General features: G+C 43.8%; 1 protein-coding gene across 1 annotated transcript in view; it reads left to right on the top strand.

The window, feature by feature from the left end:
- The window catches only part of LOC124265473 (dystrophin-like), a 199,136-nt gene that overhangs the window by 45,449 nt on the left and 133,579 nt on the right, over nt 1-20,108 (top strand). Inside the window, 1 exon segment of the mRNA XM_046700270.1 lies at nt 13,458-13,647. Within this exon segment, the coding sequence (XP_046556226.1) occupies nt 13,458-13,647 (190 nt within the window).

Below are 20,108 nucleotides of genomic sequence, written 5' to 3'. Positions count from 1 at the left end.
AAACAAAATTGTGATGATTATGATAGTAAGCTCAAAGTTGGTACATGGCTTGATAACTGTGTTGGAACCTTCACCAAAAATTGGCTCCTTATTAAATTAGAGAAGTGGTTCATCCATATACCTTATCCACCTTTGGTACTCCAAGTTCTGAAGAAGGTCATGATACACACAAAATGGGTATGTGAACCACACCAGCAGATCCAGACACACCTATGGGATTCCTGAAGTAGCAGCTCCTGGGTCTTCGTTAATAAACATATGGGCTCTGTTCACAGGCTTCGTGAATGAGAAAGGTCCATGGTGTGTTTTGCAGTGAAACTGATTTCGTTGAGATGTTGAAAAGCTTAGTGAAAAGTGTTCACGTGTGGTTTCACCAATTTCAAGTTTGGTCTCAAACCTTCCACCTTCCACACGACTGAAGATCTTGCCAGAACAAAGGTCACACTCTTGTCTTGAACTGTGGTGAACACTGTTTGAATCAAATGAATTAGTGAATGGAACATGGGTATTGGTCTGTGTAATGCCCGAACGAGTGTCCTGAGGGATGACAAAATGAAATGTGTGTTAAATGTTACTGACAGCAAGCGCCAAATCACTGTCTCATGTAAGCCCACGTGTGAGTTGGTTCACCTGATCTTTCTCTACATTACAGTTCTGTCCTTGGAAAGATTGATGATGTTAAAAGTTTAATTTCAAGGTTGTCTGGTTGCATTTGAATCCATTTTAGGCTAGGATTGCTTCGTCAGGAAATATCACAGAAATTCCTCTCTGGAAGTTTTGAAAGTTATGACAATGGTTTATGATCGGTCAGTGTTCTCTTTGTTCTTCGTTCAGTTCTTTCACATGATGGGTTAAAATTCAAGAAATATTGGATCTGTAATTATATTATAGTGCATGGATATGTATTGTGGTGCCACTGTCTCCTACATTGGCCAATGTCAGCAGTCAGTTAATGCATATTGGCAGCTGAAAAGTGTTTTCGATTTATGTTACTGTATGGTATATACTAGACTAATGCTTAGTCTCTGAATATATATAATTTTGATAGTAACAAACAAGCCCATTTGAATTGAAAAGGAGCCCCAGGGAGACCAGAGATTCTGAACCTGAGTAAATCTAGACTTGCCTTTTTTAGGGCTTTAGCACTGCAGAGAGGGCTTGGCAGTAAGGAAAATAATGTGGTTCAGGGACTGTGAGACAGACTAGGTATATACTGATGGTAACAAGTTAGGGAAGTGTAAGTGTTCCTATAGTCTGTTCCAGGTTTCTTCACATGCCTTGTATTTCACAGTGAGTGCAAATCTTGGAATAAACAAAGAACTAACATTTCCATGGTTAAGAAGAGCAATGAGAAGGTATTTCTTTTACCAGTAATCAATATTTAAACATGTCATCATACTTCTGAATCAGTATATTGGTACTAAAATTTCCAATCAATGACACCTCTCATGATTGAATGGTTACAACATGAGACTGGGTTCAAAGCCTGGCCCAGACTTGGTTATTTGCAGTCACAACAGGGCTGCAGTATTGGTGCTCTTGCCATCAACCACTATTCCGCCTGGCCCAGACTTGGTTATTTGCAGTCACAACACGGCTGCAGTATTGGTGCTCTTGCCATCAACCACTATTCCACCTCGCTCAGACTTGGTTATTTGCAGACGGGTGTAGTATTGGTTATTTGCCATCAACCACTTTTCCACCTAACAGACTTGGTTATTTGCAGTCACAACACTGGTGCAGTATTGGTGCTCTTGCCATCAACCACTATTCGGCCTGGTCCAGACTTGGTTATTTGCAGTCACAACACGGGTGCAGTATTGGTGCTCTTGCCATCAACCACTATTCGGCCTGGTCCAGACTTGGTTATTTGCAGTCACAATACAGCTGCAGTATTGGTGCTCTTGCCATCAACCACTATTCCACCTGGTCCAGACTTGGTTATTTGCAGTCACAACACGGGTGCAGTATTGGTGCTCTTGCCATCAACCACTGGTCTTTCATTGATGTTTAAGGACAATACAGTTTGAATATTGGTGCTCTTACTGTCAACTATCGGACTATCTCGCTCAGACTACCAGTTGTATATTTTCAGCCACGACATGACTGCCGTGTTGTTGCTCTTGCAGTTCACCACTAGTCTAACTTGGATGCTTAGTGACAATATGGCTTGAATATATGTACTCTTGCTGTCATCTGTTGGACCATCTTGTCCAGACTACCAGTGCAGGGGTGGAAATAGCTTTAAAATTGCTAGTGTACTCCGGTACAGTGGCACATGTAAAATCACTTGCCCTGATAATTTTTCCACTATACCGTCCGTTTTCTTGTTGATTTTTAAAATAAACAACATAATTAATATTGGAAAGTCAACTGGACACCGGTACAGTGTGATATACAAATTTGCTTGCCCGACAGAAAAAAACACTGGACTCGGGCATCAGGCAATAGGTTATTTCCACCCCTGCAGTTATATACTTGTATTTACAGCCCCAACATGGCTGCAGTGTTTGTGAGTGCAGTATTAACATGAACTAAGTCACTGTAAATATTCAACACATCCTTTCATTGAGGAGATGGACTGGAAGGTTGTGATGGCAACAGCAGCACAGGAGTCCGTTATGGTTAAATATAATCTTTCACTGAATCCTAAATCAGATGAATTGCTAAACAGTACTAGGTCCTTTTGATAAGCTATGATGAGATTTAAAAGGGTATTACAGAGATTTTTTAACAAGCTTTCTCATCAAGGTGAGATATTATCCAGTGATTAGATTTCTCAGTGTTCAGTCCATTGTAGCAGGTTGTCTTTGATAGAGTGTTTTTATGATGTTGAAGTTGATTGGATTTCACAGATTGTGGAGTTTGTTTTACAGTTGTGGAGGATTTATGTTGGACAGAGTCCAATCATTACATTAATATTTCAACAGGTAAAGATGGGGTTGTGAGAGAGGCAACACAGGATGATCCTGCTCAACTGCATCAGGGGGGTATGGGGAGCTTGTTATATTAACCACATTGTTTGATGTGGTGGGAGGGGGGTATGGTTTTACGCCGTTTTTAGCAATATTCCAGCAATATTCCAGCAATGTCACGGCGGGGGACACCAGAAATGGGCTTCACAAGTTGTACCCATGTGGGGAATCAAACCCGGGCCTTTGGCATGACGAACCAACGCTTTTTTAACCACTAGGCTACCCCACCACCCCTTGATGTGGTGGGAAGGGAGGGGAGGGGGGTATGGTTACTTGTTATATAAAATTGTTGTTATGATGATTATCATCACTTTCATTATCATCATTGTCTTCACATTATCACTGTTGTCATCACAATAGACAGCATTATCATCGTCATCATCGCCAGACCAATAGTAGTTGTAGTGGTGGTAGTATTAATGGTACATGTAGTTGTTTTAGTAGTAGTGGTGGTCATAGTAGTAGTGGTAGTGGTAGTAGTAGTAGTGGTAGGGGTAGTAGTAGTAGTAGTAAAGTGTCATGGCATCCTTGTTTACACAGGGCGGTGAGGTAACCTAGTGGTTAAAGTGTTCGCTCATGATGCCAAAGACCCAGCTTCGATTCCCCACACGGGTACAATGTCTGAAGCCCATTTCTGGTGTCCCCCGCCATGATATTGCTGGAATATTGCTAAAAGCAGCGTAAAACCAAACTCACTCACTCACAGTTTCCATAGTAACTAGTGCTCAGATAGTTGTGGCAACAAGCACTGGAACAATGTCTAGCCCATTACTTGTTCCCCTCACATGTTGGAACTTGAATATCAGCTCTAGTTTGTATAGCCACACTCTCCACACTGACATTACTTAGTGTCAAACCAAATGTGTGTGTGTTTGTTGTTTAATGCAATCAGCAATATTCCCACATTTTGTATATGACTAGTTGGGGCGGCGGGGTAGCCTAGTGGTTAAAGCGTTGGCTTGTCACGCCAAAGATCCGGGTTCGATTCCCCACATGGGCACAATGTGTGAAGCCCATTTCTGGTGTTCCCCGCCGTGATGTTGCTGAAATATTGCTAAAAGCAGCGTAAAACTAAACTCAGTCAGTCAGTCAGTATATGACTAGTCAGCCTGTCATAGCTAGTATGTATTGCAACACAGCCTTCCAGTTTGGGTGTTCCTTAACTAATTTAGAGTAGTATATCTCTTGTAAGACGCTGTTACCTCAGTGATGAAAGGTGCTAGCATACCATCATGGTCTTCATTAAGTGACATCCAATCCAGACTACTAGCCACAACAAACACCTGCCAAGTCCACATCTTCGCCAGGCAGGGAAACATTGTGTAACATTCTCCAGGGTCAGCTGTCATAACATGCCGGTGACATGCCACGCACATGCGTAAGGTCAACACGACCCCACATGCATGTACATTCAAGCCAGGTAGGTGCCAGGCAGCCATGGTAGAAATGTCACATGTGGTGTGTGGTGTTCCTGGGGTAAACACATGGAGTATACTTTACTATGCTCTTTGTGGATTAGCTCTACTTTATCTTAGACCTGCATACTATGTGAATTAGCTTCTCGGGACCTTTGTTCTGACATTTTTTAGTATTATAATGAGAGAGCAGGTAGCATGATTTATTGCTTCTGCCTTTTGAAACGGGATTTCCTTGTAGTATGAGAGTTACAGATTGTATGAATACATCGTATATCTGTATCAAACGTGTATGATACAGGCTGACTTGCGTCAGTGTGTAGAGACTAACTGCACTCCAAAGTTCCCACACAAAACGGTAGGTGGAGTGTGTTTCGTGATTTGATGCTCATCCTGTCCTCGTAGTGCTAATTTGTGGGCTTTAGATGTAGTGAGAGATCAGCCCAAGGTCGGATGCACATTCTGGCAGTGCACAGTGAGATAGAACATGCACAATGGATAGATGGGTCCTTGAGTGAAGAGTTAGCTCCAGCAGATTGCAGTGGTTGTAGGGTAAGTAGGTGGGGTAGAAGAGAGACAGTCTGTGTAGCAGGCAGGTGGTGTGTCAGCTAGCAGGCGGCAATGGATGTGGGGTAAGTAGGTGGGGTAGAAGAGTGATGGACTGTGTAGCAGGCAGGTGGTGTGTCAGCTAGCAGACGGCAATGGATGTGGGGTAAGTAGGTGGGGTAGAAGAGAGACAGTCTGTGTAGCAGGCAGGTGGTGTGTCAGCTAGCAGACGGCAATGGATGTGGGGTAAGTAGGTGGGGTAGAAGAGAGACAGTCTGTGTAGCAGGCAGGTGGTGTGTCAGCTAGCAGACGGCAATGGATGTGGGGTAAGTAGGTGGGATAGAAGAGTGACAGACTGTGTAGCAGGCTGGTGGTGTGTCAGCTAGCAGACTGGCAATGGATGGCAAGTAGGTGGGTAGAAGGGTGTGTCAGTGATGGACTGTAGAGCGAAGCAGGTGGTGGTGTCAGCAGCAGGACCGCAATGGATGTTGGGGTAAGCAGGTGGGATAGAAGAGAGACAGTCTGTGTAGCAGGCAGGTGGTGTGTCATGGCAATGGATAGGGCAAGTAGGTGGGATAGAAGAGAGACAGTCTGTGTAGCAGGCAGGTGGTGTGTCAGCTAGCAGGACGGCAATGGATGTGGGGTAAGTAGGTGGGATAGAAGAGAGACAGTCTGTGTAGCAAGGCAGGTGGTGTGTCAGCTAGCAGACGGCAATGGATGTAAGGGTAAGTAGGGTGGGGGGTAGAGAGAGACAGACTACAGTAGCAGGCAGGTGGTGTGTGTCAGCCAGTGTGGACAAGCAGGTGGGGATGTAGCAGGTACAGAAGAGACAGACTGTGTAGCAGGCGGCAATGGATGTGGGGGTAAGTAGGTGGGATAGAAGAGTGATGGACTTTGTGTAGCATGCAGGTTGTGTGTCAGCTAGCAGACGGGCAATGGATGTAAAGGTAATGGAGGTGGGTAGAAGAGAGACAGACTGTGTGTAGCAGGCAGGTGGTGTGTCCAGCCACAGCAATGGATGTGGGAGTAAGTAGGTGGGGTAGAAGAGTGACAGTCTATGCAGTGGCAGGCAGGTGGTGTGTCAGCTAGCAGAAGGCAATGGATGTGGGTAAGCAGGGTGGGGTAGAAGAGAGACAGTCTGTGTAGCAGGCAGGTGGTCTGTCAGCTAGCAGGCGGCGATGGATGTGGGGTAAGTAGGTGGGATAGAAGAGTGATGGACTGTGTAGCATGCAGGTGGTGTGTCAGCTAGCAGACGGCAATGGATGTGGGGTAAGTAGGTGGGGTAGAAGAGAGACAGACTGAGTAGCAGGCTGGTGGTGTGTCGGCTAGCAGACTGCAATGGATGTGGGTAAGTGTGGAGTGGGATAGAAGAGTGATGGACTGTGTAGCATGCAGGTGGTGTGTCAGCTAGCAGGCGGCAATGGATGTAGAAGGGTAAGTAGTTGGGTGAAGAGAGAGACAGACTGTGTAGCAAGCAGGTGGTGTGTCAGCAGAGCGGTAATGGATGTGTGGGGAGCAATGGGGATAGAAGAGACAGACTGTGTAGCAGGCAGGTGGTGTGTCAGCCAGCTGACGCAATGGATGTGGCAGGTGATGGTGGGGTAGGACAGAAGAGAATGAGCTGTGTAGCAGGCAGGTGGTGTGTCAGCTAGCAGGCGCCAATGGATGTAGAGGTAGAAAGAGACAGTCTGTGTAGCAGGAAGGTGGTGCGCTGTCAGCTAGCAGACGGCAATGGATGGGGTTAGTGGGTGGGGTAGAAGAGAAAAGTGACAGTCTGTGCTTAGCAGGCAGAGGTGGTGTCCCAGCTAGCAGAACGGCAAATGGATGTGGGTTAGTAGGTGGGAGGGTAGGAAAGAGAGACAGTCTGTGTGCCAGGCAGGTGGTCTGTCAGCTAGCAGGAGGCAATGGATGGGGGAGGAAAGTGAGGTGGGTAGAAGAGAGACAGTCCAGCACTGTGTAGCTAAGCAGCAGGTGGTGTGTCAGTAGGTAACAGTAGCAATAGCAGACGGCAATGGTGTGGGGAGTAAGTAGGTGGGATAGAAGAGAGACAGTTGTGTGTAGCAGGCAGGTGGTGTGTCAGCTAGCAGGCGGCAATATGGATGTGAAGGTAAGTAGGTGGGATAGAAGAGAGTGACAGACTGTGTAGCAGGCAGGTGGTGTGTCAGCTAGTAGACGACAATGGATGTGGGAGTAAGTGGGTGGGAGTAGAAGTGATGGACTGTGGAGCAGGTGGTGGGTGTCAGCTAGCAGGCGGCAATGGATGTGGGGGTAAGTAGGTGGGGTAGAAAGAGACAGTCTGTGTAGCAGGCAGTGGTCTGTCAGCTAGCTAGCGGGGAAGCGGCAATGGATGTGGGGTAGAAGTGGGGTGGGGTAGAAGAGTGACAGTCTGTGTAGCAAGGCAGGTGGTGGTGTCAGCTATGCAGAAGGCAATGGATGTAGGAGGGTAAGTAGGTGGGGTAGAAGAGAGACAGTCTGTGTAGCAGGCAGGTGGTCTGTCAGCTGTGAGGCAGCAATGGATGTAATAGGAGTAAGTAGGTGGGATAGAAGAGAGACAGACTGAGTAGCAGGCTGGTGGTGTGTCAGCTAGCAGACTGCAATGGATGTGGGGTAAGTAGGTGGGATAGAAGAGTGATGGACTGTGTAGCATGCAGGTGGTGTGTCAGCTAGCAGACGGCAATGGATGTGGGGTAAGTAGGTGGGATAGAAGAGAGACAGACTGTGTAGCAGGCAGGTGGTGTGTCAGCTAGCAGACGGCAATGGATGTGGGGTAAGTAGGTGGGATAGAAGAGTGACAGACTGTGTAGCAGGCAGGTGGTGTGTCAGCTAGCAGACGGCAATGGATGTGGGGTAAGTAGGTGGGGTAGAAGAGAGACAGTCTGTGTAGCAGGCAGGTGGTCTGTCAGCTAGCAGACGGCAATGGATGTGGGGTAAGTAGGTGGGATAGAAGAGAGACAGACTGAGTAGCAGGCTGGTGGTGTGTCAGCTAGCAGACTGCAATGGATGTGGGGTAAGTAGGTGGGATAGAAGAGTGATGGACTGTGTAGCATGCAGGTGGTCTGTCAGCTAGCAGACGGCAATGGATGTGGGGTAAAGGTGGAATAGAAGAGAGACAGATAGCAGGCAGGTGGTGTGTCAGCTAGTAGGCAATGGATGTGGGGTAAGTAGGTGGGGTAGAAGAGAGACAGACTGTGTAGCAAGCAGGTGGTGTGTCAGCTAGCAGACAGCAGTGGATGGAGGGTTAGTGGGTGGGGTAGAAGAGAGACAGACTGTGTAGCAAGCAGGTGGTATGTCAGCTAGCAGACGCTAATGGATGTTGGGGGTAGAAGAGAGACAGTCAGTGTAGCAGGCAGGTGGTCTGTCAGCTAGCAGACAGAAATGGATGTGGGGTAAGTAGGTGGGGTAGAAGTAGTGATGGACTGTGTAGCAGGCAGGTGGTGTGTCAGCTAGCAGACGGCAATGGATGTGGGGTTAGTGGGTGGGGTAGAAGAGTGACAGTCTGTGTAGCAGGCAGGTGGTCTGTCAGCTAGCAGAAGGCAATGGATGTGGGGTAAGTAGGTGGGATAGAAGAGTGATGGACTGTGTAGCAGGCAGGTGGTGTGTCAGCTAGCAGACGGCAATGGATGTGGGGTTAGTGGGTGGGGTAGAAGAGTGACAGTCTGTGTAGCAGGCAGGTGGTCTGTCAGCTAGCAGAAGGCAATGGATGTGGGGTAAGTAGGTGGGGTAGAAGATTGATGGACTGTGTAGCAGGCAGGTGGTGTGTCAGCTAGCAGACGCCAATGGATGTGGGGGGTAGAAGAGTGATGGACTGTGTAGCAGGCAGGTGGTCTGTCAGCTAGCAGACGGCGATGGATGTGGGGTAAGTAGGTGGGGTAGAAGAGTGATGGACTGTGTAGCAGGCAGGTGGTGTGTCAGCTAGCAGACGCCAATGGATGTGGGGTTAGTGGGTGGGGTAGAAGAGTGACAGACTGTGTAGCAGGCAGGTGGTCTGTCAGCTAGCAGACGGCGATGGATGTGGGGTAAGTAGGTGGGGTAGAAGAGAGACAGTCTGTGTAGCAGGCAGGTGGTCTGTCAGCTAGCAGGCGGGCGATGGATGTGGGTAAGTAGGTGTGGGGTAGAAGAGAGACAGTCTGTGTAGCAGGCTGGTGGTCTGTCAGCCAGCAGAGCATGGCGATGGATGTGGGGTAAGTAGGTGGGGTAGAAGAGAGACAGTCTGTGTAGCAGGCAGGTGGTCTGTCAGCTAGCAGAGGCAATGGATGTGGGGTAAGTAGGTGGGGTAGAAGAGAGACAGTCTGTGTAGCAGGCAGGTGGTCTGTCAGCTAGCAGACGGAGATGGATGTGGGGTAAGTAGTGGGTGGGTAGAAGAGAGACAGTCTGTGTAGCAGGCAGGTGGTCTGTCAGCTAGCAGACGGCAATGGATGTGGGGTAAGTAGGTGGGGTAGAAGAGAGACAGTCTGTGTAGCAGGCAGGTGGTCTGTCAGCTAGCAGACGGCGATGGATGTGGGGTGAGTAGGATGGCTGTGGAGGTGGGGTAAGTAGGTGGGGTAGAAGATTGATGGACTGTGTAGCAGGCAGGTTGTGTGGCCACTAGCAGACGGCAATGGATTTTGGGTACTTAGTTAAGTGGGGCAGGGGAGACCTGGACTGATTGGGAGGGAAGTGGTGTTATCCGCTTGCAAACATCAATGGATGTGCGGTAGTTAGGTGGGATAGAAGACAAAGGGACTGTGTTGGAGGGTGATGCTGCCAGTAGCAGACATAATTGGATGAGGGGTGGGAATGTGTGGTGGAGGAGTGATACACTATGTTGGAGGGAAGATGGAGGTGCTGTGATCTAGTGACCAACAGACGTCAGTTGATGTTGGGTAGAAGATACACTGTGTTGGGTTGAGATGTGGGGTAGGTATGTGGGAGCAGAGGCATGGATAGACTTTTTGTGAGGGAACAGTGCCCAGATCTCAATAGTTTTGCTTTAGCTTTTCATAAAATGTGACAAAAACATAGACCAAGTTGCACTTTGATGATGAAATTTGTCATGTCAGCCTCTCAAATATCTCTTTGTTTGTGATGTGGGATGTCTGGGACACATCTGAGTGACCAAACCATGTTCTGACTGGGCACCAACAGACAAAAAGGTCATCACAATGTCAGCTACCACAGGAGGCATGGCAGCTGATATCATAGCATAACACAGGGATTAATCATCACAGAGCTGTGTATATGATCTTTGTAGGCACCTACATGGTGTTCCCAGAACCTTGACAGTGTTTGTTCCTTGTAAAAACATATCACTGTTCACAAGATCTGAAGATGTTTGACAATTTATGCAGTTTTCATCAGTTTCAAGTTGGACAGTGATGGATGTTCATGTTAGAGGAGCTTTCTGTACAGTTCCTTTTATAAGCTGATTTCTTGTAATTATCAGTCCATGCTGATGGATGGCAATGTTCTGTTTGAAAGTCACTGATTGTCAGCAAACATTTGTCAACAGCTATGCAAGAGAGAAAAAGGTTTCATTTTGTTCAGCTTGAAAGGCATGCATCGTGTGGGAAAACTGTGAAATACATTCTGAAGCAAATCATCTCTTTATTCATTATCCTTTTTCAGATCTTAAAGAAATACTATTTGATTAAATAGCTTCCTAATAATTGTCAACTCTGTAATTATTTTGTTAGAAAAGTGTCGAAAGAAACTTATAATTGTTTATAAAAAGTAGCAAAATTTGGGTTGTTTTATAGATACATGATGGGAATGGTTTCAGTGATCGCGAGATCATTGGAAGGAAACATGAATACCCAGAATGGGCTTCAGCCATCATGTTGCTCTTAGTGCTGATAGGTAAACATTGATTTACAATGAGAAACGATCACATTAGGACTGCTGAAGTACTGGTACACTAGGCACTGGGGGAATTAGGAACTGGCCATAACTAGCCAAGGGATGTTGCACCAGGTATTAATAGGTCTCCAAGGGCCAATGCTGGTTGAAGAACCTACTGAATGAGGAGCATGCTTGGTAGGTTGGTTGACATCATGTAAGTGTACCCTGAAGGTTCCAATAGTGCTTATTATATCAATCGGGCGGTGGCGTAGCCTAGTGGTTAAATCGAATACCCGGGTTCGATTCCCCATATGGGCAAAATGTGTGAAGCTCATTTCTGGTGTCACCCGCCGTGATATTGCTGGAATATTGCTAAAAGAGGCGTAAAACCAAACTCACTCACTTACTCACTCACTCATAATATCAATCACTGGATTGTCAGGTCAAGAGTCCTTGATATTTAAGCTATTGTCGTAAGACTGGAATATTTCTGAGTACTGATTCGAATAACAAATCGTATTGTATGCTTAGCCTTCCTACATCTCAGCCAAAAAACTTGCTTGTCACATTTAGTAATAAAATGTCACTGCTCATAAGAACTAAAGATGTTTGACAATTTATGAATTTTTCATTAATTTCCACATTTGTTCATATGACATATATCATGGCATAAAGTCACAGGTTTCTCAATGCTGTTCGATGATAATTGTGTATTCACATTTCGAAGTGTGTCTGGTGTCATAAATTAGACAGACTATTAAACCACTCTCATTCATTGACTCATTAGTGAACAGCCTTGATGACAACTGATTTAATATGAAGATAAGTTTGTCCATCAATGTTTGTCCATCAGCTGCTATTTAATTGTTTGAGTTGATAGCAGAAAGGGAGATTACTCTGGCTGTTTCAAATGTTGGTTGACTTGAATTGTTTTTGTAATAATGAAGAAGTTGAATGACTTCTATCAACCAAATGGGGCAGTTGAGTAGCCTAACGGTTAAAGTGGTCGCTTATGACACCAAAGACCGGGTACAATGTGTGAAGCCCATTTCTGGTGTCCCCCGCCGTGATATTACTGGAATATTGCTAAAAGCAGCAATCTAAACTCATTCACTCACTCACTATCAACCAAATACCAACATGTATGGTGTAAAGAAATCTGAGAAACAAATTATAAACCCAGGGTTGACCTCTAGCCGTCCCAACAAGATACAGGAACTGACTTAGAAGGAGCTTCAGAGTAAACAGTAATGGAGGACTATCAAGGGTTCAGCTTGTCATGTGCAGGAGTTCATTTGTATCAATTATTCATGTCGGGATATTGATTAAATTATAGATATGGATTCAAATTGACCTGTGGTATTCATGTCATGCCAGGTTTCTTCCTGAGCGAGTGGTACTCAGATATGGAGTATGTTTCAGCTGTCTCTGAGGAGGAGGACATTATCACAAAGGGTGGTTAAGTCAGGATGGTTGTTCAAGGGAAACTAGGCTGCTGCAAAATTTATACAGTTCCCATAAATTCCCCCTTTTTGTCTGTAATGATGTGGGGCCGTGGGGTAGCCTAATGGTTAAAGCGTCCGCTCCTCACGCTGAAGACCCGGGTTCGATTCCCCACATGGGTACAGTGTGTTAAGCCTATTTCTGGTGTCCCCCGCCGTGATATTGCTGGAATATTGCTAAAAGCGGCGTAAAACCATACTCACTCACTCACTCTGTAATGATGTGATGTGTGTCAGCCAAACAATTAATGACACTGAGTTGAAATTGGGCTTCACATCACATTGAAGAAGTTTGTCTGCACAGCAACATGGTACAGGTGTGGGTGTGAGTGGGTTGTCAGTCGGGTTGCTTGTACTAGTTCGAACACTTGAAGGTTTAACAGTTCTAGCCCACTGAAATACCTTGCTGCAGCGCATCTCACCTGATCAGCCATTTCTGATTTTATCCCACAATGCCAAATGCTAAGCAAGGTAACAAGTTCCATCATTTTCTTGATACAGTCAGGGTTTGCACCACTCACCTTGTCTCCAAGCTGACACTCTGTCTACTAGTCCACCGAGGTGGTACACAAGGCAATTAATGTCCTGAATCATAGAGATGGGGAAATGCACAGTTTGGAGGAAAGCCCTCCTTTTAGAGGTATTGTTCCTCTGCAGCTTCTGTTTCAACTCTTGTTTCCTGGAACTTGTTTATTTCCAGAACCACTTCAACACATTTCAATATATTGTCATTGTCTCAACTGTCTTATGAAAACTAACTTTCTGGGTAAAGTTTGTGTTATTTGTTTGTGAAACTAGACAAGTTTTGTATAGGTTTCATCCCATTTCTTTCATACAGTTATCTGAGGCAACTAAGATGCCAGGGATTGACATGTGGTTGGAGCACTTGCTAGTCACACCAAAATCACTGGTGCAGTTGCCCACATCAGTTGGATGAGTTTCAGGAGGTATTGCAGTCCGCTGATTACCCAGTTCTCTGAGATACATAGTCTTTGTTGCAGCATCAACATCAAGACTGGAAATTGGCTTCACATGTGTTTTACCTTGGCACTAGACTTATTATATTTTCTGTCAAAAACAAACAAATAGTTGCTTGGTTGTCTGGGGATGTATGGTGCCTCAAGACCATTTGTTAATGGATTCATGATCATGACTGGAGGTTTAGTTTTATGTGAATGATTTGAGACTGGATTGTGTTTCAGACTGACCAATAACTGGAAGGCACTGCAGGACAACCATAACTCTCTGCAGCAGTTCGACACGTCCATGGAGGAGTTCATCGCCTGGCTACAAGGGATGGAACACAGCTTCGTGCGGCTTGCGGACGAGACTGCCAAAGAGGAAGTTCGAGAAAATGAGGAACTTTGTAGCGAATACTTGGAGCAGTTTAGGGTGAGTACTTCTTCTTCTCTTTAGTTGGATTTATCACCTGACTGTCCAGCAAATGCGTGGGTACACTTGCTGGAGGTTAAGAAAGTCACCAAAGTTGTCACATCAGCTGGAGGTCACATCAACCTGAAGGTTCTTGGGTCCCATTGACATGGGCTCATATCAACTGGAGGTCACATTGACTTGAGGTCATACCAACTGGAGGTCACATTGACTTCAGGTGATATCAACTGGAGGTCACATTGACTTCAGGTGATATCAACTGGAGGTCACATTGACTTGAGATCATACCAACTGGAGGTCAAATTGACTTGATGTCATACCAACTGGAAGTCACATTGACTTGAGGTCATACCAACTGGAGGTTGCATTAAATTGAGATATCAACTGGAGGTCACATTGACTTTTGAGGTCCTACCTATTGGAGGTCACATTAAATTGAGATATCAAATGGAGGTCACATTGACTTAAGGTCATACCAACTGGAGGTCACATTGACTTGAGGTCATGTCAACTGGAAGTCACATTGACTTGAGGTTATGTCAACTGGAGGTCACATTGGTTTGTCAAATAGTCCTCTGGGTCTTGAGGTCAAATTGACTCAAGGACATATCATCTGGAGGTCACATTTACTGAGGTTTCAACAACCTGAGGTTCACATGAAGTTGAACATCAACTTTTGTAAATAGAAATGAGGAATTGACTTTTCTGTTCAGTTTTGGACTAAGTGAATTACTGCGTTAAACGTGGAAATCAATAATTCAGAAAGTTTGACATTCACAGACAATTACCTTGGTATTTCAAGATCCAGCTGTGAAAAGAACGTCAATGTTTGTCTATATGCATAGATATACTATACGTTTGTCTTTTGTGAAAATGTCATCATCCATGTGAGGACGCTTCGTCTATAGCTGTGTATAAGCATTAACCTGTTGTTTTGAAGACCCAGATAACATTGACATTTACATAATACTGAAATAGTAAATATTAAGTGGAACTTGGTTGTAATGTCCTGCCAGTATCAGATGACTGCTGTTAGCTCTTGTCCCGAGTCTCAGTGTCGTTTACATGTGTTAAAGGTTATGTCTGTATTCCAGTGTTCACAGGGGGAGTATGTTCCACCGTTCCGTTTCCAGGTCTGTGCCACATGGGAAATTCTGGAAATAACTTGGTGTATTGGGACAAACATTAAACTGACAGTTAGATTAATAAGTGTCATCATTTTCAGCTTGGATACAAGGGATATTAAGGGATTTGAACTCAACCTCCCAGGACTGTCAACTGACATAATCCCTGGCTCAGTTTAGTATCAGGTAGTACCTGAAACAAAGAGTGTTATTCCAGAAATTTTACAGACTCTTCTTTTGATTCATGGGTTCAGTGATTGACTATATATAAAATAGACTAGTAGTATGCAAATATTAAGGGAGGTTATGAGGAAGATGAAATGTATTTTATCAACGGTACAAGAGTCTATATTGAAACGTCTTACTCACGAAATAAACAAAGTTGTTCCATAAAGTTTGTCAATATTGTATTTAACAAGCTGTCAATGTCACATCACACAAGCTTGCTGAAGACTGAAGACTGTTTATTGCAAAATATGTCAACCTGGTGCTTCTGGACATTTAGATGAAATAGTAATTTTAATAATAGGAATGACATGAATGTTATATTTTATGAAAAGATTATTTAAATTTGTTTTCAAATTGTAAGGACACTTTTATTTGATGAGACACCAACGACACAGAAAATGGCATTGGTTGTATACATGTGAAGACTCAAACAGAGATTATTTAAAAAGCTTCTCTATGAAATTGAAATAACAATTCTTTGTGGCTTTGCACACCTGAAACTCCTGTCACCAATATGAAACACAAAAAGCTTTCAATCATTTTTGGCATATTGAATCACTGCACTTCATCAGGGATGTGTGTTAGCCTGAAGCAGTGTTTTGTTGCACAACATGCCATAATCAAACAAAACCTATAATTCTGTAGTCAGTTTCAGTCATTACAGTGTTGGCTTGTCATTAGTGGTATCAGCTAATGATGGGAGTTCATCAAGTACAGTACACTTACAGGATTTGATAAACCGACATCCTGGTGCGTATGTCACCATGGCGATGATCATAACTATGAAATATACACATGTTTTCATCATCCAGTTCCTTGAACATGGGAAATTAATTAGAATGAGTCATGAAGTGGAAACATTTTCACGCCATTGCAATTCAGAATTATGTGCGTAACCATGCTGTTTCAGAGTGAAAATTTCATTAATTCAGTTTTTCATCCAATTTACTCATGTTGTTCATCCAGCCAGTTCCTGTGTATGAGAGACATAAACAATGGGACTATATTGCATCTATATCTTCATAGGGACCTAAAACCAATCAAAGTGGGGTTGGGGTAGCCTAGTGGGTAGCCTAGTGGTTAAAGAGTTCGATTTCCCACATGGGTACATGTGTGAAGCCCCTGGGTCTGTGTCCCCACTGTGATATTGCTGGAACAATGCTAAAAGTGAAGCCCATTTCTGGTGTCACTCACTCACTCTGGTGTTCCCTGCCGTGATATTGCTGGAATATTGCTAAAAGCGGGTAAAACTACACTCACTCTTAGGGACTCTGGGATGGGTTAGCGTTGATTAAAGTGTTCACTTGTGGGGTCAGAGGTCCAGGTTTGTTTCCCAACATGGTTACAGTGTGTCAAGACCATCACTGATGTACTTTGAAATGATATGCTGCTAAAAATGAAGTACAAGCCAACTCGCTAACTCAAATAATTTCTTTGAATAGACCATACCTTTGTGGCAAGGCTTAATTTACAGATTTTTAGACTGTCCATTATAATGTGACAAGCAGAGGATATGTCAGCCCACAACCCAATGTCATCCCATTATTCAATCAGTGACTTATGTATTGCTAAGGAAAATTAAATTGGTAGGAACGTTTGTCATTCAAATACTGCACTGTATGCCAAATATCAGAGTCAGCTAACCCATACATTGCTCTTTGTGTCTCTCAGTGCATATTAGTGTTATATTAATTTTATTATTGCTGTTTATTATATTTAACTGTGCTTGCAAGAACAAACTAAATTCATGGTTCTACAATGTTAAGTGAGAAACTGTTATTAAATACTGTTTAGTTAATATTCTAGTGTTCGCAAACTCTGTCTCTGTGAACTGTTCCCTTGTGATATTCCACTGAGGGGTACTTGTACCTATATCTAACACCTTACAATGCATACACTGATGGGAACCTCTTTGAAAAAAATCACCTGCTAAACAAACCTGTTGGGCGGAAACATGCTATACACACTTCATATTTAACCTTCACCAATGGATTTCGCATGTTTTTCCAAGTAGGCCCAAATGCATGTTCAGGTCTTGCAATGCCTAGTCTCCATGGCGATGCAGACATACAAGCCACTGTTTGTGGGCTGAATCTGTTTTCAGTTGTATCAGCATCAAAGCGAATATTAGATGTCAGTTAATTCCTCCAAGCCCTGCAGGGTTTATACATGTTGTATGGGTGTCCTGTACTCTAGAACACACTGACCAGCTGTGGGAGGGTTTCCACTAGGTAGAGTTGGTCAGTAACTAAGGTACCTACCCTGTATGTAACCCTTGAACAGCTTGGACTCAGTAGCCCCACTGTACCTAGCCTTGCTCCAAGGCTGTACTGAATGCTAAGCCCATGGATGTATACTAATTCTATCCTTAAAGAGGCAAGTCTAGATAAGCGGACAGTCTAACTGACTGACTGACTGAGTTTGGTTTTACGCCGCTTTTAGCAATATTCCAGCAACATCACGGCGGGGGACACCAGAAATGGGCTTCACACATTGTACCCATGTGGGGATTTGAACCCGGGTCTTCGGTGTGATGAGCCAACGCTTTAACCATTAGACTAGCCCACCGCCCCAGCGGACAGTCTAAGGACGCCAGACTGTTATTTATATTATTCTAGAAATATTAATTTAAACAGATAATTATTACCTTAAAAAGTGCAAGTGTTCCCCATACCTTGCTTGAAGGTTACTCCAGAGTGGTAAACATAAGAACCGCATGTGACTCTGGGTTTTGGACACTCGCTAACTGACACCCTCACTATTCTAGTCCTCTGATATTGAGGTGCCTCAGTGGTGTAATGGATGGATAATTTGCCTAGCTGAAGTGAAGCTCCATGTTAAATGTATGGCATTGTATGTCACTGACTTGCGCTATAACACAAACTAGTACAAGCAACCTCATGCATTTGCCCAAATGCCCTGAAAGTGACAAAAAATTCGTATTGGAATACGATGACATGTGTCAACCAAGTCAGTGAGCCTGATCACCCAATCCTGTTAGCTACCTCTTGCGACAAGCATTGCTTCCTGAAGACCATTTCTAACCCGGATCTTCACGGGTACTTACTGTTCTCAATGAGACAATAATAATGATTTAGACATAGACTTTCACTTCATGAAGTACTTCCTTTTCATGTTTTCATTCTTTAAGAGACATTCACTTCATTTATTTCACAGCAAAATAACTGCTGTATCAGTGAATATGTCCACTGGTACCCATCTGTTCTGACCCTCAGTTCCCCACAGGAACAACAGCGGAATCTCAAAGCCGTATTCCATATGATCCTGTGATGTATTTATTGTAGCAATAATCATATTTATGTCTGGTAGACATCTGATGTCGGTCACTAATATGCCCAGTTCAGAGACCCAGGTACATTTACACCACTCAAGGTGGAGGCTATTTCACGTTGATTGCTTGTACATTTCACCATTCGAGATCCCACCAGCTTGATGTTAAAGCCTGTCAGATATTTCCCTCTCATGAATTGATGCCAAGGAATTATGAAATTCAGGTTGAGAGCAGGTGCTTGCTGAGATTGGGGGATATGCTGACTCGATTTCTAATGGTGATGAGAAAGAAATGAAGATGAAGCTCTGTTTGGATTCCTTTTGGCATTAATGGTTAAAATATTGAATATTCATTTTCTATGAAAGGTCATTTTATACTTTATGCTAATTTTGATCATCTTTAATATTTTATTTAATCACATTAGTCAGAGCTGAATAATCTCATTAGTCAAATAGAACACACAAAAATTGTATTGTTCAGAATACCATCAAAGGACAGTGAGTGACTGAGTCGATATTAACACCACTTTTAGCAGTGCTACAGTGGTATCACAGCATGGCGGCTTCTTGTTGGGGTGGGGTGGTGGTTAAAGCATTCGTTCTTCACGCTGACGACCCGGGTTCAATTCCCCACATGGGTACAATGTGTGAAGCCCATTTCTGGTGTCCCCCGCCATGATATTGCTGGAATATTGCTAATAGCAGGAAAAAAACATACTCACTCACTCACTCATGTGGGGTTAAAAGTAGGAACCTGAACAGGAGTACAAGAATTGTACATTGTACATATTTGACACATGTATTGATACAAAAAAACATACATAATGAAGCATGATCTAAAGTACATATTGCATCACTGATACAATATATGAGAACATGCAGAGACACTATGGTTTTGTTTGGGTTGGGGTTGCCCTTTGTCTTTAGATTACACAAATTTCTTGGAGGTAAGTGGCAGAGCTCATGCTACAGATAAGTGCTGGCTGGCAAAACCAAGGAAACACTGGCTGTTCCATGGTGTTGTTGACAGTTGGTGAAAACTTTGAACGACAGGCAGAGTGTTTTTGTCCAAGAAAAATTCCTGAATTCTTCTGAAGATAATTGGCAGTGCAAGTTCCATGGTAAGAAACTGGCTCCGATATCTCACAGATTGTGACCTTGTCTGAAAAGTTGTTTCACATGACATAGGTGAAACCACTAAAAAAACATCTGTTTGGTTGTGATTGACAGAGTAATATTTAGCAAATTTACAAAACAACCCTTGTTGAAGAGAAAAACTCTTCCCTTACGAAGAAAACTTGTGGCTGATGCCAACCTTTGACTGGTCCTGTTGTTAAATGAAAGAAAGAAATACACTGGTGGATGAACACATATACCGACTCTGCTTGGAGGGTCTAGTTGTTGTGTTCTTGCTGGAGGGATCTTTGATGTAGACATGCTTGGAGAATGATATCAGCTTGTGATCATGAGGACATGGTACTGGATGTAGAGTATAAACTCTATATACTCTAACTGAAGTATAAATGGATGTTGAATGGATGTAGCATTGCTTTGGAGGATGGGGAATGATATTGTTGTTTTGGGATAGTCTCTAATTTTTTATTGGATTGAAATTGTTGACTGATGTGTGTGTGTGTGTGTGTGTGTGTGTGTGTGTGTGTGTGTGTGTGTGTGTGTGTGTGTCATCATTTCAAAGTTTCAGTTTTCGAAAATGGTCTTTCAAATTTCAATTACATATCTGTGCACATAGAACATTAAATCATTTCCATACCTGTCGATTCACTTTGGAATGTTAAAACGTTTCAAGACCTCTTTGAC

The sequence above is a fragment of the Haliotis rubra genome, unplaced genomic scaffold (genome assembly GCF_003918875.1).
Source record: "Haliotis rubra isolate DU_JTF1 unplaced genomic scaffold, ASM391887v1 Scf98, whole genome shotgun sequence".
Taxonomy (NCBI): domain Eukaryota; kingdom Metazoa; phylum Mollusca; class Gastropoda; order Lepetellida; family Haliotidae; genus Haliotis; species Haliotis rubra.
The sequence above is the reverse complement of the archived record's forward strand: the minus strand, read 5'-3'. Positions and strand labels throughout refer to the sequence as shown.